Genomic DNA, 16,937 nt, shown 5'->3' with positions numbered 1-16,937 from the left:
CAGGCTAGTTCCTGGACACCCCTTTTAGACAGCTTCCTCTTGTGTTGTTACTCCTGTTGGAAGTGGTTCATCCTACGTGGGGGTATGCCGACATTACCCTGGATACCATAATCTTGATACACCACAAAGACTTGCTGTCCTGCACACCAACAATTTACCTCCTTTTGAACTCTGTATCTCCCATTAAATTGTGTGGATTGCATTATTTTAGTTACAGCTGTGCTAATCTGAACCTCAACACTATATTGGCCAGTTTCATTGTCTAACCCTGTATGCAGGGTTTGAAAATAACACCCGTAAACCCATCAAATGCAGGTGAAAATCCCGTGGCAGATAACGCATTTCAACGCACTAGCCAATTTGTCGACAGCACATTTTATAGCTAATATCATTTAGCTGCTTAGGAGTTTTAAGTCCAATTAATTTATGACTCCATTGAAAGTCAGGTTGTATTTAGAGCAGAACATTCTTTACCAAAAAATGGGGGGGGGATAAAAGTATTAAGAGCCCACGTTCACATATGCAAATATCCTTTATTGAAAGTTTACTACAATTATACAAAAATTGGACAAAGAAAACGGGTTATTTACAGAACAGAGACAAGTTGTTCATGGAGAGTATATGATGCAGGCATGCTCTGCTGGTTGGAAGGTAAGAGGTCAGAGGAACTCCATCACGCTGAGGTATTCACAGAGGAAGAATTGGCTGACTACAAGAGAAAAGAAACACTATTAGAAAAGAAAAAGTTTTAGGCACTAAATTGATGTTACTCAAAGTTAAAAACCCAAAACAATCCTCCAACCAACACATTAAATGCAAGATAAAGAATTTAACATCCTCGGACACAGGACTTCACTAGAATGTATTTGAGTAAATATACACCCAGATGAATTAGTCCTGAAGTTTGACTCTTGTAACTGTATTATTAAATAAGATTACAACTCCAATTTAGAAAGTTTTCACAATTCCAATCTTGATAGCACAGCAAAACTAAAACTAGCCTACCTAATATAAGTGCTCAAATTATTAAAAGTAAACAGTAAGATCAAAACAAGCAATAGCACATTAATACAAAAGATAAAAATGAGATGATTTAAAGTTTTTCCAGGTAGATAGTATACAGGTAAGAAACAGCCTATTACTGAAATTGTATGTAATCAGTGTACAAACACTGCACAGTCTTCACTGTATTAAACCTACACATACTCTTAATGCTACAGTAGGCAGTCATGAGCAGAGCACAAGATGCAAAGAAGAACTTGCATTCTTTGTGCATGCGCACAAACCATCACACAGTGTGAGTACAGAATAGTTCTTATACGAATGTCTCAAATCACTTATAAAAAAAAAATCCCTGTAAAGTCAAAATGAAGTACGTGTTCTGAGTTTGTCACACCACAGAAAAAAAAAAGTGTTATTAGCCACCCATACAAATTTGAATGATTAAAAAAAAAAATCCACCAAGTAATTAAAATAAGCTATCAGAATTTTGAAAAAAAGGGGGGGGGGGGTCTGCTGGTGGCACTGAAACCACGGGAGGATGAGGGCCGAAGCGGGAGATAGTCGGTTCAGCCTCATTCATCAGTAACAGCAGATTATCAGTGAATCCCAGTCATCTCCGACGAAAGTTTATAAAACTATCCTGTGTAAAATGATCACTACAGAGGTAGGTGTTGGTGGTGATCCTCAGCTCTCCATCAAGGTGGCTCTTCACAAAATGAATCCACCTCTTCTTATGATCGTTTTTCTGAAGTATTAACAAGGTCTGTTATCAAGTATTAACAAGTATCAACACGGATCTGTTTTGTAAGTGATGGCATCCAGATAATACGCACTTCCGTGACGAAGGCACAGCTAGCAAGCAAACTGTAGGCTGTAGTAACTAATAGTACTGAAAGTAACTCGCGATTGAGTGGCAAACTAATGCAAAATGTGCTCTAGTTATATTGTTAGGGGAGGGGCCAGCCTCAGTGGCTCCAGCGTGTCATCGACAGTAGGGGAGGGCCAGGAGCTCAGTGGCTCCAGTGCAGAGCCACCGTATTAGCCCCACCCAAAAAAATCCTGAACACCGCAATGAAAAATTGTTTAACGATTTAACTCCACAATTCAGTACTTCAGTTCCCAGTCTTTATAAAAGGTTAGAAATGTATTGCTAAAACATTCCAATGTGTTCAGAATTGCCTTTACAGGGACTTGTAAATGGAAATGCGTGATTATCGAAAATAAGCGAAATTATCAACTTTCGATGCAGCAGTGACAGTTTCTGTCCACTGTCTAGAGCATCTTTCACACTGGCCCCTAGGCCATCGAACATTATGGTCAAGTCCTGTGACCCTCTCAGAGGAAAAAGCAAGCCTATCAACTCGCCTCCTGCTCCATTTTCTCCTGGACTCCATTGCCGTTGTGGGCGGAGTCATCACTGCCATTAACTGAGGTCTCCTGTTTTGTCTTTTTAGCATCACTGTCCTTTTTTGGACTCTCCTCGTCTGGTTTCCTCTGTGCAGGAACAAAGCAGGACAGAACACGTACTTTATTTTTTTTGCGCTAAACACCCATTCTCTACATGCTACTCAAGCATACATGGCCACTTCAAAACCATGCCAGAACTAGAATATGCCAAGCCACAATATTGAAGCACAGTCACCACAGAAACACTGAGTAACACCAAATCTCATCTAGTTGGAAAATTCAGCTCATGATCCAACATGCATAATTGCAATCAGCAATGGGAAGTTAGCAAAGCAGATGCTCCTTCAAGGGCAGACTACTCATGCAATCCAGTTAATGCACTTTAATCATGCTAGTTTATCCACCTCTACTGCAAAAGGTTAAAGCAAGTTGCAGTGGATGGATACTAACCTTTTTGCGGACAAGGTGAGAAATATCAGATGCAGATTTTGAGGAAGATGCACCATCAGCTGGCTTCACAGGAATCTGAAATAAAACAGGCATTTTAAGGGTGCGCAATATTGGTGGTTGACTGATATCAGCCAATATTTGGGATTTAAGTTATCAGCACTGGCCAATAAATGTCCGAATCAGCTTTTAATTTGACAGCACTAAGAAATCAAGATTTTAAAAATATGGTTATCAAATTTCTTACATCATAAGCATGTATATGTCCCTGGCTGTGTCTGAAATCGGCACCTATATGGTCCAATGTGGGTACAGCGTAGTAATATACAGGTATAAATTAGAGATGCACCAATGTGTCAGCGGTTGATATTTATCGGCCAATTTTTGTTGAAAATAAAACCACCGGCAACAGCATGAAAAAGCGATTCCGATGGTTTATTAACTGCACGTGAACGCAATGAGTTGCATGTCTGTTGCGTAATCCAACTAAGAGTTTAAACATCCAATTTAAATTTGTCACCTGAACAAGCATCCTGAGTCCCTCAGTGCTGCCAAAGAAAGAAAAAGGAAAAGAAAAAAAAAAGCCACCAGTGTTCCGATAACTGTGGCTCAATTTTTTTTTTTACAGAATTCACACTCGACGATCAGCCGTAGGGGTGTGAGATCACAAATTTTTATCCTGGACAATTAAAATGTGTCCATGATCAGCTTTTGAAGAAATATTGTAGTATCATGCAACAGTGCATTCAATCAGTTGCAGTTTTAGCACCCCCGTCTCAACATAAGGTACAGCGTGAAGTACATTCACGCCAAGTACACGCAGAGGTAGGAGTTACACTCATGGGACACTGCAATTCACAAGAGTTCATTATTTGCATGCGCTTTAAAGCCATGCTGGTTAAACATTGCATTCGTTTGCCGATGCGCAGTTCACACACATTCACCCGAAGAGCACAGGCACTTAAAAGCCTGCCAAACCACCTGGTTAATAGACTAATTTATATTTCGAGTCCTGCTCGAATACACAAGGTTTACATAAACAGTTGGTTGTGTCTAAATACCCATGCGCAGGAGGTACACAAAGCATCAACACACCTGACTAGCGGTAGATGAAGACGGGTCACCATTTTCAGCTGGGAAAGCAGAGGAAGTGGATGCTCCTGCCTGTAACAAACAAGTTCCAAACTATACGGAGTCTCTTAACTTTAGCCATTTTTACTTGGTTTTTTTCTCTCCTTCATACTTAGAGCTGCATGCCAGATCAGTATCACATTGATTAAAGGACAAGTTAAATTATCAGTACTGGGCAATGAACAATACAAGTTGATATTGAATTCAGAACTGAATCAGCCATTGAACAATATGCATTAGGGCAAGAGTTCAAGTGCATGAAGCAACTCACAAGGGTCTGATGGATGGCCTCAGAAGCCAAAGCAGCAGTCCTCTGGCCCTCCTTAGCATCTTCAATTTTCTCAGTAATTTCTGGCAGTAAATGTTTCAATTCCTCAAGCTCCGTCTTCTCCTCCTTTGCTGCCTCTGCACCTTCCGCCTTGTCTATCTCGTCCTGAAGCATAGCTGGAGGAACAGGGATGTGGTAATCAATTAAGTGTACCGTTCATGGCAACTAATGTTATCAACAAGCAGATCTTCAGTTAAAAGGAATGGACCAGCAAAAGCCCTCTGTAAAAGCGTTCCTACCAAGACGGCTCTCGATGACTTTGATCGATTTAGAGAAGTGCTCGATGGCTTGGCTGTACTCGGCTGTGTAGCTGTAAGTTGTGCCCAACTGGTAATGAGTCTCAGCCAAAAGACGACTATGAGAAGGAAGGTGTTTCAGCTGCAAGGCTAAACACTCATTGAAGTCCTCGAGAGCCTGGCTGTAGTTACCTACATGAATCAAATGGAGAGACTAGGTGAAAGATGAAGTAACTTTTCAAATTTTAAAATGGAGGCTTGTGGTATCCTAAAGGGTCCTTAAATATCATTGTCAGCTACTCACTCTACATACACACCTGATTCAGCCCCAACTTCTCCAAGTTTCAGGTAAATTTGTGCTGCCATTAGCTGATCTTCTTTGCAGTCTTTTCTACAAACAGAATAAAACCAGTGTTTTGAAAGGAGTTTGATCAAATGCAGTCAATCACTAGAGTTAGACATACCTTTTATAAATCACCTTTGCGACCTCAAGCATCTCCCATGCCAACTGCAGGTTGCCAACTTCATCCTCTTCACTTTCCTAAAAACACAAGGACACAAATAAGCCACTAAATCAATAAAGGGTGGAGAGGGATAAAGAAAAACAAACCTTATCCTTTGTGTCACCCTCAGCATCCTCATCATCGTCGTCCTCCTCCTCTTCGTCATCTGAAATATAAAAATACATAACTCACCGCCAATTATTTAATGTGAAGCCCATCACCATGTACACCATCAGAAGTGATGCAGCTTAATCTAAATATTCTGTGGATTCCACAAGCAGAAGTAGATTCACCAGGTGAAAAGTCATTAAATACTAAAATCTTGTGCTCCCCAGACTGCCACACTTCACTACCTCCACCATCCTCTTCCATGGGTTCTTCAGTATCTTCATTTCCATTTTTCTCCTCATCATTTTCAGCCTTTTCGGTAACCCTGTTTGACGCAGTGATATCTTCCTCTTTAGAAGCACCTTCATCTGCACCATTTGACTTCACATCATTATCAGCAGGTTCCTCATTTTCAGCGGGTTTTGCCTCGTCTTCAGCTAGTTTCTCCTTTTCAGCAGGCTTTGCCTCATCTTCAGCCAACTTGGCCTTGTCTTCAGCTAGTTTCTCCTTTTCAGCAGGCTTTGCCTCATCTTCAGCTATTTTCTCCTTTTCAGCAGGTTTTTCAGAGTGTTCAGCTGGTTTCTCAGATTTAGGTGATGCTGCATCTGCTTCCTTTGGCACTTCAACTTCCTTCTGCTTCTCATCTTCTTGGTTCTTCTGCTCACCTTCACCCACCTCTGTTTCTACCTCTGACTGAGTTTTGTTGTCCTCTGACATGGCATCATAAACCTGTGCTCGAAGCTCATCTCTGGTTTCCTCTGCATCAGTACAAATGGAGGGAAATTTCTAGGTTACAGTGAACATACCTTTTGATTGGAATAATCATTTTCAATTGTGCTATATTCTTTCAATATATGCTGCCTTGAGCAGAAGACTTTGATAACGGTCCATTTGGAGGTTCTTTGAAAATATCCTTTTTGCAGATGTGATGTCTAGCCTTGAGCATGTATGAAAAACAAAAACAAAGCGATCAGTTTTAACAAAGCTCTTTAAACACAAACCATCCAAGTTGTCAGCACTTTCAATCTTAGAGTCATTCAGTTTCTCGCCCTCTTCAGAGGATTCTTCTGGGACTCCCTCTAAAGCATTACCGAGCACAGTATTCTCCATCCTAGAAGAAAAAAAGTTAACGTTAGCAAAAGTTAGTTTAAAAAGAACCCATTAAATGCTAATTCAGATACCTGGCAAGCTCCAGAAGGGCCTTTCCACACAAGAAAAAAGCTTCCCCACATTCATCTGCAGTGTCTCCATACTTCTCAGCTCTTAATAGGGGGTGAAAATGTACACACCATAATTGTAATATTAATTGGTATCTGGCATACTCTGCACAGATGACATTCTCTATCCATAACAGGTTTTATCCCCATTCACTACTCACAGCATGGCACAAGCCTCCTGGAAGACACTGACTGCCGACACAACATCACCCATCACTAAGTGCCGGTTGCCTGTGCCAATCAGCTTCTTTGCTTCCTCAGTAACATCGACGGAGCTGCAAAGTTCACAAATATGTGTGTAACGAACCTCAATAGTTACTTTATTGAAATAAACACAATTTATTTAAATTAGTATAGTAATTCCAGATACCAACTCACCTGTCAGCAGCGCTTGAGGAGCAAGGTTTCACCCCCATACTGCAAAGACAAACAATAAAAAAGGGTCATACAACTATAAAAAAGTACTGATGAGTCTCAAGATTATTTCTAACGGGAGTAAAACGGCAACAAAGTTACTTGGGAAAAAAAAGGTTCGTGTGGAGCAGGAGCACCAAAGTTAGCGCGATCCGACTGGTATTAATCGACAGAGACGAAACATCTACACGCGGACATGAATGACATTTACAATCACCACTTAATGCCAGTATAATAACCAAAGACGGCAATTTAAAGTGTTACTTGTGTCGTTACCGCCACCTTTTAAACTTAACGCTAAACTTCAGCGCGTGTGCAGTCATTTCATTGCAGCGCCAAGCTCACTGACTGGCCGTGAACAAAGCGGGAATTTCCTCATTTATGGTCTATAAACAAGCTAACAGTTCATATTAATCCTTCTCCCGCCAACAGAAAGCAGCCAAACACAACACGGCGACTGGAACTAACGGTGATGCCATCCCGTCATGTGCGACGATGTCCGGGTGCGGAAGAAAAGCGAACTTTAGCACGAGCGCGAGGCATTTTTCCTGACAAGGACGCAGTTGCTGCAGCTTAGTTATCAAACGAAACCAGCCGAAACCTCTCACGGTGACTTCATTTAACTTCTGTTTACTTCCCTGGTTTGAAAACGCAATTAATTCAAACATGATATTTTACCTTTCGGCAGTTGAGGCAGATGCGGTTTCTTCGGGCATCTTAATGCGTTAAATAAACTACGCCGCAATGTGCTATTGGATGATGTATGTGAAGATGGCAGGTTTGTGAAGCTGCTCCTGAATTAGTCTTTGTTGGCGCCTTTAAATACGGATACAAGCTGTACTTCCGCTGAACTACGACCCTCCTGTCACAAAAACGCGGGAGAATAAATTTAAAGGGCAAGTAACCGTATTACGCTGCCGCTACAGGCACAGGCACTGGAATGAAAAGTATTTTTATCCAGATTTTCTGAGTTATATTTCCCCTAGGTCAACTTGAAATTAAAATAGACTCTGTTTACTTTCTTAAAGCACGTTCCTAGTGTTATTGTGAATGAAATATAAGTTTATATATTTTTAGTATTATTATATAGCCTACAGTATATTCCATTATTATAATAATGTAGCCTATTAAATATCAACTTTACTTATCAGCTGACCTTACCGAGATAATTTTTTTCTCTTTCCTTTTTACAATCTAATACGGGGTGGGGGGCATTTGCATTATGTCATGGTGACTCTTTATTTACAAAGTATTTTATTGTAATGTGCCTGGGTGTTTACATTTATTACTGTTATTATTTTAATTTCCATTAATCTCAATAAAGGTATAAAATAAAGGTGGTTCATGTAATACTACCATGATATTTTTGCAATGATTTCACATAGCTTTTCACGTGTGTGTCTGTGTGGATAATTATTTTCATTATGCAAAATAGCAATTTGCTGATTAAGTTTTTTAGGGGTAATAATCAAGACATATCCTTAAAAGGTTTCATAAAAGTGACCTGTAAATACATCTAAAATAAGCCCTTGTTCATAAATACCATTCCATGCTTTGCAAAAACAAACAAGCACATATTTCAATATGTAACAAAAAGATTTATTGTGTTTATATGTACACAGTGTAGTGAATGGACATTGGTGTCAAGGCACAGAATCTTGCAGAAGTGTGCATTAATAGGGGTCATTAAAAGGGTAGTGAGGATGTCCTGCGTCTCGGGGTACAGGCTTATTATCAACCTACAAAAAGTAAAAAGACACAACAAAACTCAATTCAATTTAAAAACAGATACAAAACATACATTGTTATGGAGTGCGTTTGATTTGGCACAGTCTTAAATGCAGCAGATTCAGCATCAGATTTACCTTTGAAGTAACCTTTTTGTTACTGTAAAATGTAGTGCTATGTTGTGGCTTTATAGTAATATAACTTACAGTAATGGTTGGCACAATGTAACGCCAGCCTCTGTGCAATGCTGTCACTTGACTAATTTCCTCAGGTTCAAGAGTAAAATCAAAGACCTGTAAATTAGGAGAGCAGTGCATTGTTACAATACAAGATCATAAACAATGAGGTGGAAGAATCAAGAAAAACTTTAGAAACCTGGATATTCTCTTTGATCCGAGACTGTGTAATGCTCTTTGGGATAGTCACAACTCCTCGCTGAGTTTGCCATCTGCCAAAATAACAATGAAGAAATACTATGTAATATTCGGTCAGGAAATATGAAATATGACAACTAGTGCAAACGCATGAATTTACCTGATGATAATTTGCGCAGGAGTCTTGTTGTATTTCTTGGCTAGCGCAGCAATGGCTGGTTCCTCCAACAGCACAGGTTCCTCTGGATGCTTCCAGGCTCGGTCAGGAGATCCTAGCGGACTGTAGGCAGTCATCACCAATCCCCGATCCCGACAGTGAGCCAACAGCTCAACCTGGGCAAGGTATGGATGGGACTCCACCTGCAAAACACTATTGTTACTCTACCGACTGATATAATAGACTATAAATTAGGACATCACATTTTCTTCTGACCTGTAAAACGGTGGGTTTGATGCTTGCAACTGCTAAGATGTCATCGATCTGCCTGCTGTTGAAGTTCGAGAGCCCAATGGCCCTGACAAGCCCCTTTCCAACAAGTTTTTCCATAGCAGCCCATGTAAGCTTGTAGTCTATATCATCATACAGCAAAGTTCCATCCTCCTTCCTAGGAAAAGAGGTATCGCCTCGTCTGGACAAAAATAAGAGGAACACTAGACTGGCATCTGAGAAAAGACATTAAAGGGGTAGTCCACCCAAAAATTCTGATATTTTACACAAGAAGATATTTTGAAGAATGCAATTCAAACAGTTTCAGTTCCCATTGACTTCTATTATATATTTTGACCATACATTACAATAGAAGTCAATGGGAACCGAAACTGATTTCATCAAAATATCTTCTTTTGTGTTACACAGAAGAAAGAAAGTCATACAGGTTCGGAATGACATGAGGGAGTGTAAATGATGACGAAATTTCCCCTATCCCTTTAAGAGCACTTTATAGTTCATTCCCCAAAGGAGATAGGAAAATGTCACATGTTTATATTACCAATAAACAAGACAGATAAGACAACAGTAGACTTTCACAGAGTCTTGCAGCCTTTCAATCTCTTTTCAGAATTAATTTGTAATCTTTTTTTTTCATCATCTTTAATTTTTTATCAAGTTAACACACATCTTTAATGTGTGTATATTATATATGTATATATACATACACCATAACCGAGGGCTTACTGGAAGGCATATGGCCAATGGATGAGGTAGAGGTCCAGGTACTCCAGCTTCAGGTCTTTCAAGGTCTTTAACAGAGATGGCTCCACATCATCTGGGTGGTGTTTGGTGTTCCACAGTTTGGAGGTCACAAATACATCCTCTCGCCTGATTCCCTTGAAAGAGGACAGAGGTTGTAAAACACACATGATTCCTTTATATAATACACAGTAAGTGTGGGTATATTTCATATATGTTTTCAACTTAGTTGACCTACTTTGTCAGGCCCCATCATTTCCTGGAAAGCTTCACCAATCTCTGGCTCATTCACATAAATGGGAGCACAGTCAATGTGCCGATAGCCAGATTGCAAAGCCCAAATGACTGCCTGTTTTACCTGCAGATGACAACATATTTATACAAAATGCTAGTTCTACATTCAAATCAAACACAATAATTTATATAAATGTTTATCGAATAATAATATATATATATATATACACATATATGATACATCATGAACTGTATATCCAGGTAAACTCGCCATCGTCCTTAAAACATCATAAAGATTCCAATTATGTCATGATTACAGTTGAGCTGATGTACTAAACTACACTCACTTGTCCAGGTTCACTCTTCCATGTCCCAAGTCCCACAAGAGGCATCTTTCGCCCAGTGCTGAGGACAGCAAAGTCATTCATACTCATCCTGTGTGCCTTCAGAGAAAAGAAAACCAAGAACACAATATGAACAGTGTTCAAACAGAAGAAAGCATGGAATAGACTTTAGTATATTAAGTTTTTAATTTAATGTACTAGTAATTCAATCCAAACCCTAAACACTCACAGAAAGGCAGCAGAAGGCGTAGGGTGAATGAATGCTAGCTATGCAGTGCTCAAAATTCAGGATCAGAATGAAAGGAAGTGTAACCTGCTGACTTATCAGCTGACTTCCACAGCAGCTCTAGCAGGAGATTGTAAAACACCCTGAACTGCAATTTTGGGGAAAGCATATACTTTGGGTTTGCAAATTGCAGAAAATTAATAATAAGAATCTTTGAGTCTTTGCATTGTATATAAAGGGAGGTTATATCATGTCAATTTCACTCATTACTGGCACACCCCAGTCATTATTCTACAACAGTTTCCTCTAGATTTTCTAGTTAGTGCAGTAAATCACCAGACATTTGGTTAACGTACCATTCTTCGACAGCAAAACTTGTGAGAATCAATGACAAAACGAAGGATACGTTGAATATGCTGCATTTCTCTCGGCAAAATCAGGGCAACCAGAGTCCCATGTGGCTTAACGTAACAAGGAATGTAAGGTATAACGTTAGTTCTTTAAATAATATTGGTTCAGATACTTACTTGGTATGAATAGGATAAGAAAATGTCTCCACTATAAAGCTATCCAGGTTGATAATTTTTTTTTGAATATTTTCTCATAACGTTGACGTATTTACTTCCTGTTCACTGTCATCTAAAAATACCCGTCAAAATAAAAGTCCCCATAACAACAAACAGAAACTGTATTTAAATTTGCATTTAAACAATTTCTTCATCTTAAGATTACCTTTCCTAGTTTAGGTGTCAATAAAACAAATTAAAATGTACTGTACATGATGGAGAAAAAAAATACCATGTAATTTTAGTTGAAAATAAAAATAAGTAAAATAAATAAATAAAAATAAGATGATTAATCTGAAACTCATTCATGTGTTTCTATGTGAAAGTGATCTAAGTGAATCTTTAGTCAACTACCTTTGTACTCTTCTACACAGCTTTTATTTTGCAGATTTCCCCATTTTATATTTAAAAGAAAACACATATTTCATCTCACCCTGAAATTAGGTGCAGTTTTGCCAACTCTATCCCAAAGCACTAAAATAGTATGAGTGGTTATGTCCAAGCTTCTCTTTGCTCTAGGTGTTTAATTCGGTTATAGAATCAAATGTACCTGCAGAGAATTCACCAAATTAAGAGACTGAAATCATATACAAAACTAATAACAATGAAAAAAAAATGTATACAAGAAATTTTTTTTCAATCGTTGTCTTTATAACAGGAGAAAGTGAAACTACAATACATCAAATGTTTATTGTACATGGTACAGTTAATTCAGAATGAAAAAAAAAAAACCATTCATGGTTGCCAATTTCAATTAAAAGTATAAAACAGCATCAAAAACCCCAGAGAACTAAATTGGCCTTGGGTGATTTACACAGAATAAGGTTCAAGCTATTTACGACAGAAATTGATCTCCATATAATTCAAAGCACAAAAATTTCTATAAAAACAGAAATAAAAATAAAAACGGAAGAACACAGAAAACTGAGATCACTCTTTTTCTCTTCGACTTCTCTTGTGACTCTTCTTCGACCGACTAGAACACACAGAGATAAATGCAGCATTAAAATAAGGAAAAACAAGAATGTAATAATGAAGACAACCATTTAAATTGAGCATTACCTTTCTGGGGACTTGGAGTGACTGCGATGCCGGTGACTTCTGTGGTGTCCTGAAAAAAAAGAGACCAATATTTCCCTATTGATCAGTTTTGCAATTTACTATAATAATTTTTAAATAACATATTGTGATGTCTTATTTTCTTTGTATACTTCAAAACAGCTTGACTGTACCTGGAGATTTGGAGCGATGCCTTCTGTCCCTGGATCTGCTGCGGTGTCTACGGGGACTTTTGCTTTTGCTTTTGCGGTGGCGGTCCCGATCCCGGTCGCGATCACGTCTGGGTGATGGGCTGAATAAATCATATATAAAGTAATCAGACAAATATTTTAAATTGTATAATCACATATAATAATGTGCCAAATCAATAATGAATCTAAAATACACTGCCAACATTTGAATTGTAATTCCATTATATACCTTCGTCTTTTAGGTGATCTGCTCCGTCTAGAAAAAGACAACCAGAACACAAATTATTCAACTGTTCAGTTATGTCTCAGTTATGAATATTATCAACCTGAAATAATGACAGCATTTAAATGACAATTAGCACCATCACTAACCTTCTGGGTGAGCGGCTGCGTCTGTAGCGTGGAGATGGAGACCTGCGTGGCCGGTCCATATCTCTGTAACTTCTTCTGTGTGGCTCTGGTGTCTGCACTCTCTCTGGCTGCAGGACACGAGAGGTTGTAAAACAATTATATTCACAAGATATCATCAGTTATTGTCAGACATTGTGAGTTCCCTTTTACCTTCTCTTCTTCATCATCCTCATCTTCACTGGTCTCCACCTCATCCAGGTCTTCTTCCAGGGCACTAATACGAGTATCCAGTAGCTCAGCTTCCTCCAAAACCTGTCTTTTCTGTGAAGAAAAAAACCCAACAAATGAACACGTGGACACATTATTTTATGACATATTTGACTCAGTACACTTCAATTTACGTTACTCCAAATAACAACACAAATAAAATAGGGTGTACATGTGGAAAAAGAAAGTACACCCTTTTGAATTCTATGGTTTTATGTATAAAAGCCAAAATGAAGAAGCAATGTGTGACAAAACTAAGTACACCCATTATTTTATAGCTTGTAGAGACACTTTTAGCAGCAATTACTTGAAGTTTTCATTTTCTATACGACTATCAATCTCTCCCATCATTGTGGAGGAATTTTGGCCCGTTCTTCTTTACAACATTGCTTCAGTTCATTGAGGTTTGTGGGCATTTGTTTATGCACAGCTCTCTTAAGGTCCCGCCACAGCTTTTCAATCAAGTTGAGGTTTGGACTCTGACTGGGTCAATGCAACACCTTGATTCTTTTCTTTTTCAGCCATTCTGTTGTAGATTTGCTGCTGTTCTTGGGATCATTGTCCTGCTGCATGACCCAGTTTTCGGGCAAGCTTTAGCTGTCTGACAGATGGCCTCTCATTTGACTCCTGAAAACATTTGTATACAGAGGAGTTTATGGTCGACTCAATGACTGCAAGATGCCCAGGTCCTGTGGCTGCAAAACAAGCCCAAATCATCACCCCTCCAACAACGAGTTCGACAGATGGTATGATTGTGCTGATATGCTGTGTTTGGTTTTCACCAAACGTGGCGCTGTGCATTATGGCCAAACATCTTCACTTTGGTTCCAGAAGTCTTGTGGTTTGTTCAGATGCAACTATGCAAACCTAAGCAGTGCTGCCATGTTCCTTTTTAGAGAGAAGAGGTTTTCCAAGCAACCCTTCCAAACGTGCCATTCTTGTCCCGTCTTTGTCTAATTGGACCGCCATAAACTTTAACATTTAACATGCTAACTGAAACCTGTAGAGTCTAAAGTGAATACCTTGAGAGGTAAGGCCTAATCTTTTTATTTTACCTTAGATCCCATGCGTTTTTTTTCGTGTTAATCACGGAGATCACAGAAATGGCCACTCAAAAGACAAACGAGGTGCAGGAGTATTTTGAATTAGTAATAAAATGGAAAAGTTTTAATGTAAGCTGCCTGTGCCAAGTAAAACTGGCATAATTCCACTAGAGCCATGTGTAACCATATTCAGGACATGCACGTAGGTGTAATAGCCGAAGCAAGCAATTGCCCATCGCGTATTCACATAAACTCCGAAAAAATAGCTGAGCTTCTGAATCAGATCAAGAATAACATGCAATTTGCATGATCCCTTTTATTTTGTTAAAATAATGAACATCTTGCAGATTCTGAAAGGTGTATGTAAACTTTTGACCACGACTGGCACTACATGTAACAAGTGCAACCAACCTGAAGTCTTGGAAGGATGATGTCACACATCCGCTCTGCATGAAGAAGCTCATCTATGAACTCATCGACATGCATCAACTCAAACTCTATGTAAAGAAGAAACATTATTTGCATTTTTTTTCTGCAAGGAAGAAACTTTCAATGCATTTACCTAATGAATATTGAAATGTATCTATAAAGTGAATTGATCACCTCCATTTCTATTCTGGCTTTTGATTTTTCTGTAGTCATTGTATAATGGTTCTAAATACTTGTAGCAATCCACAGAAGTTCCAGTCAGGCGCATATACATCGCTCCAAGCAAACGGACATACCTGGAGTGGGGAAAAAAGCAGTACAGTAATACATAAAGTGTAAATGGCAATTAATACAGATAAGAGTAGTAAAGTGCACACTAACTTGAAGTCCTCATTCTTGATGAATTCCACAATGATGTCCTTTTCAGGCTGAATCTGCAGCATCTTTAGTGTCAGGCATAAGAATGGAGTAGGCTTGATGTTTCCTCCATATACACCACCAACAAACTTTAGCTCCATTGCTTTGTCCACTACAAGCTCAGCTACATTTTACAGAGAGGCAATAACAGGGACAATTACAAATGGTGCTTGGAACATTAATTCCACAAAACAATTCCTATGGAAATATATATCAGGTAAATGTTATATAACAGATCATAACCCAATAAAGGATACTGAATCATATTTAATATATGAACTTTTAAGGCCTTTAAATTTTCATTATGATGATGAATATCACAACTATGCTGTAAAAATTGCTGTGCACAATTTTGTAATTGCCTCCTTCCCTCTAATTGACAGTTCATACTTTTTAGTAAGTAAAATACCTTTTACTATAATTCTAAAAATGTCCACCTACAGGTTGGTACATTTTTTTTGCTGTGAAATCATTCATGATTTTATAAAGTAAACATAAGAATAACTTTTTAATTTTGTTAGTAATATTTCAAGTTGAACATTTACTGGACAGAAGTAACTTGGGTTCACTTGATTATCCATACATATTTTTTTGAAAAATCATGTTAAAATGTAGGTATCAAATATGATACATCATACAACATTTCTTGTACACAACACAACCTCCTACAATCTACTGAGCTTTGATCATAAAATTAATTAATTATTATTAATCATCTTACTGAGACATATTATTGGGAGATATGGGGGGTCCTGTTTCACGGACAAGGCTTAAACCAGGATTATGACTAAATTAAATTAGTACATTTATGTAGCTTTTATAGCTTTTACTATGATTAAGCCATGTCTGTGAAACCGGCAAATAGAGTGACAACCGATATTTGTATGCATTTAATTTAAGCAGTCAGCTATACTATTAATATAAACATCAAATTGATAAACATATATTTCAGAATTTCATCTAACATTTTTAGCCATATTAATAACAAAATCTGCACCAAATTGCATTTTTTTGCTCAGTTTGGCCCTATCAATAAAATGTATGTTTCTTCCCCCTCCTCAAGTTTGAGCTTTATCATATTCATACTATCTGGGCCATAAAAGCATTTAAAATATTATTAAAAGCATTTAAAATATTATTAAAAAGAAAGAAAAGACATATGCAAACTTGTTTTTAATGATCTGTTCAATCTCTGACTAGTGATTTGACTATACCATAGTGATAGATAATCATACAATAAGATGAGTTAATCACTTCCACGGCTGTATGAATTCCTTATTCTCAATTCACATTACTATTGCTGCCAACAGTAACGTTAAACACATAACTGTTACGCTTCAAAATATAATGAAAAAGGGAGAGGAAGTCAGTAAGCAGGCTCACTTCGGGGTAATTTTGTAGGTACGGTAAATAACTACGTTACTGTTGTTTGCGATGTCACATTAACAAATACAGTATCATATGTAGTCCGGCACACTTGTCTCACCTGTTAGTCCAAAGCATTCCTCTTTCCAGTACTTGGACTCATATATACGTGTCCGTATAATCTTCTCGACAAGATACTGGGGGTTTGTTCCATGTATACTATTTGCATCTTTTACCGTTCTATTTGCCATGGTGGCTTAAATTTTTAAAAGAACAAACGAATCAACGATACACTAATGTGCCATGGAAAATACTGACGAAAGACTTCCGGGGAAAAGCGTGCGTCACATCCCTAAGGTCA

The 16,937-nt window shown here is 38.3% G+C and overlaps 3 protein-coding genes across 10 annotated transcripts; all 3 read right to left on the bottom strand.

The window, feature by feature from the left end:
- Positions 1–513: 513 nt before the first annotated feature.
- Positions 514–7,643, bottom strand: nasp (nuclear autoantigenic sperm protein (histone-binding)). 6 transcript variants are annotated; one of them, XM_077198568.1, is made up of 16 exons: positions 7,472–7,643; positions 6,758–6,796; positions 6,541–6,654; positions 6,344–6,424; positions 6,164–6,273; positions 5,720–5,920; positions 5,408–5,680; positions 5,162–5,220; positions 5,016–5,092; positions 4,869–4,942; positions 4,555–4,743; positions 4,259–4,431; positions 3,952–4,020; positions 2,860–2,934; positions 2,364–2,496; positions 514–705 (listed from the first exon to the last, which is right to left on the bottom strand). In XM_077198568.1, the coding sequence occupies exons 1-16, from the start codon at positions 7,507–7,509 to the stop codon at positions 674–676; spliced, it is 1,737 nt and encodes a 578-aa protein (XP_077054683.1). In that variant the 5' UTR covers positions 7,510–7,643; the 3' UTR covers positions 514–673. The 6 variants fall into 6 exon arrangements, with proteins under 6 accessions (XP_077054683.1, XP_077054680.1, XP_077054679.1 ...); XM_077198565.1 differs by having other exon boundaries at positions 5,162–5,209; positions 5,400–5,920; XM_077198564.1 differs by having other exon boundaries at positions 5,408–5,920.
- A 727-nt stretch (positions 7,644–8,370) lies between these two features.
- Positions 8,371–11,535, bottom strand: akr1a1b (aldo-keto reductase family 1, member A1b (aldehyde reductase)). 3 transcript variants are annotated; one of them, XM_077198562.1, is made up of 9 exons: positions 11,416–11,535; positions 10,666–10,761; positions 10,323–10,442; positions 10,070–10,221; positions 9,329–9,524; positions 9,056–9,255; positions 8,897–8,969; positions 8,728–8,814; positions 8,371–8,532 (listed from the first exon to the last, which is right to left on the bottom strand). In XM_077198562.1, exons 2-9 carry the CDS (start codon positions 10,750–10,752, stop codon positions 8,467–8,469), a joined length of 981 nt encoding a protein of 326 aa, XP_077054677.1. In that variant the 5' UTR covers positions 10,753–10,761; positions 11,416–11,535; the 3' UTR covers positions 8,371–8,466. The 3 variants fall into 3 exon arrangements, with proteins under 3 accessions (XP_077054677.1, XP_077054676.1, XP_077054678.1); XM_077198561.1 differs by having other exon boundaries at positions 11,245–11,483; XM_077198563.1 differs by lacking the exon at positions 11,416–11,535 and adding an exon at positions 10,892–11,036.
- Positions 11,536–12,125: 590 nt separating this feature from the next.
- Positions 12,126–16,919, bottom strand: prpf38a (pre-mRNA processing factor 38A). Its single transcript, XM_077198560.1, has 10 exons — positions 16,698–16,919; positions 15,176–15,335; positions 14,969–15,090; positions 14,777–14,862; positions 13,266–13,376; positions 13,077–13,183; positions 12,934–12,960; positions 12,687–12,805; positions 12,517–12,565; positions 12,126–12,430 (listed from the first exon to the last, which is right to left on the bottom strand). Exons 1-10 carry the CDS (start codon positions 16,825–16,827, stop codon positions 12,385–12,387), a joined length of 957 nt encoding a protein of 318 aa, XP_077054675.1. The 5' UTR covers positions 16,828–16,919; the 3' UTR covers positions 12,126–12,384.
- Positions 16,920–16,937: the final 18 nt, after the last annotated feature.

Source organism: Siphateles boraxobius, unplaced genomic scaffold (assembly GCF_051911475.1).
Source record: "Siphateles boraxobius isolate OS27281-9 unplaced genomic scaffold, OSU_SipBor_1 41, whole genome shotgun sequence".
In the NCBI taxonomy this organism is placed as follows: Eukaryota; Metazoa; Chordata; class Actinopteri; order Cypriniformes; family Leuciscidae; genus Siphateles; species Siphateles boraxobius.
Note: the sequence above shows the minus strand (reverse complement) of the source record. Positions and strands in the feature narration are given on the sequence as shown.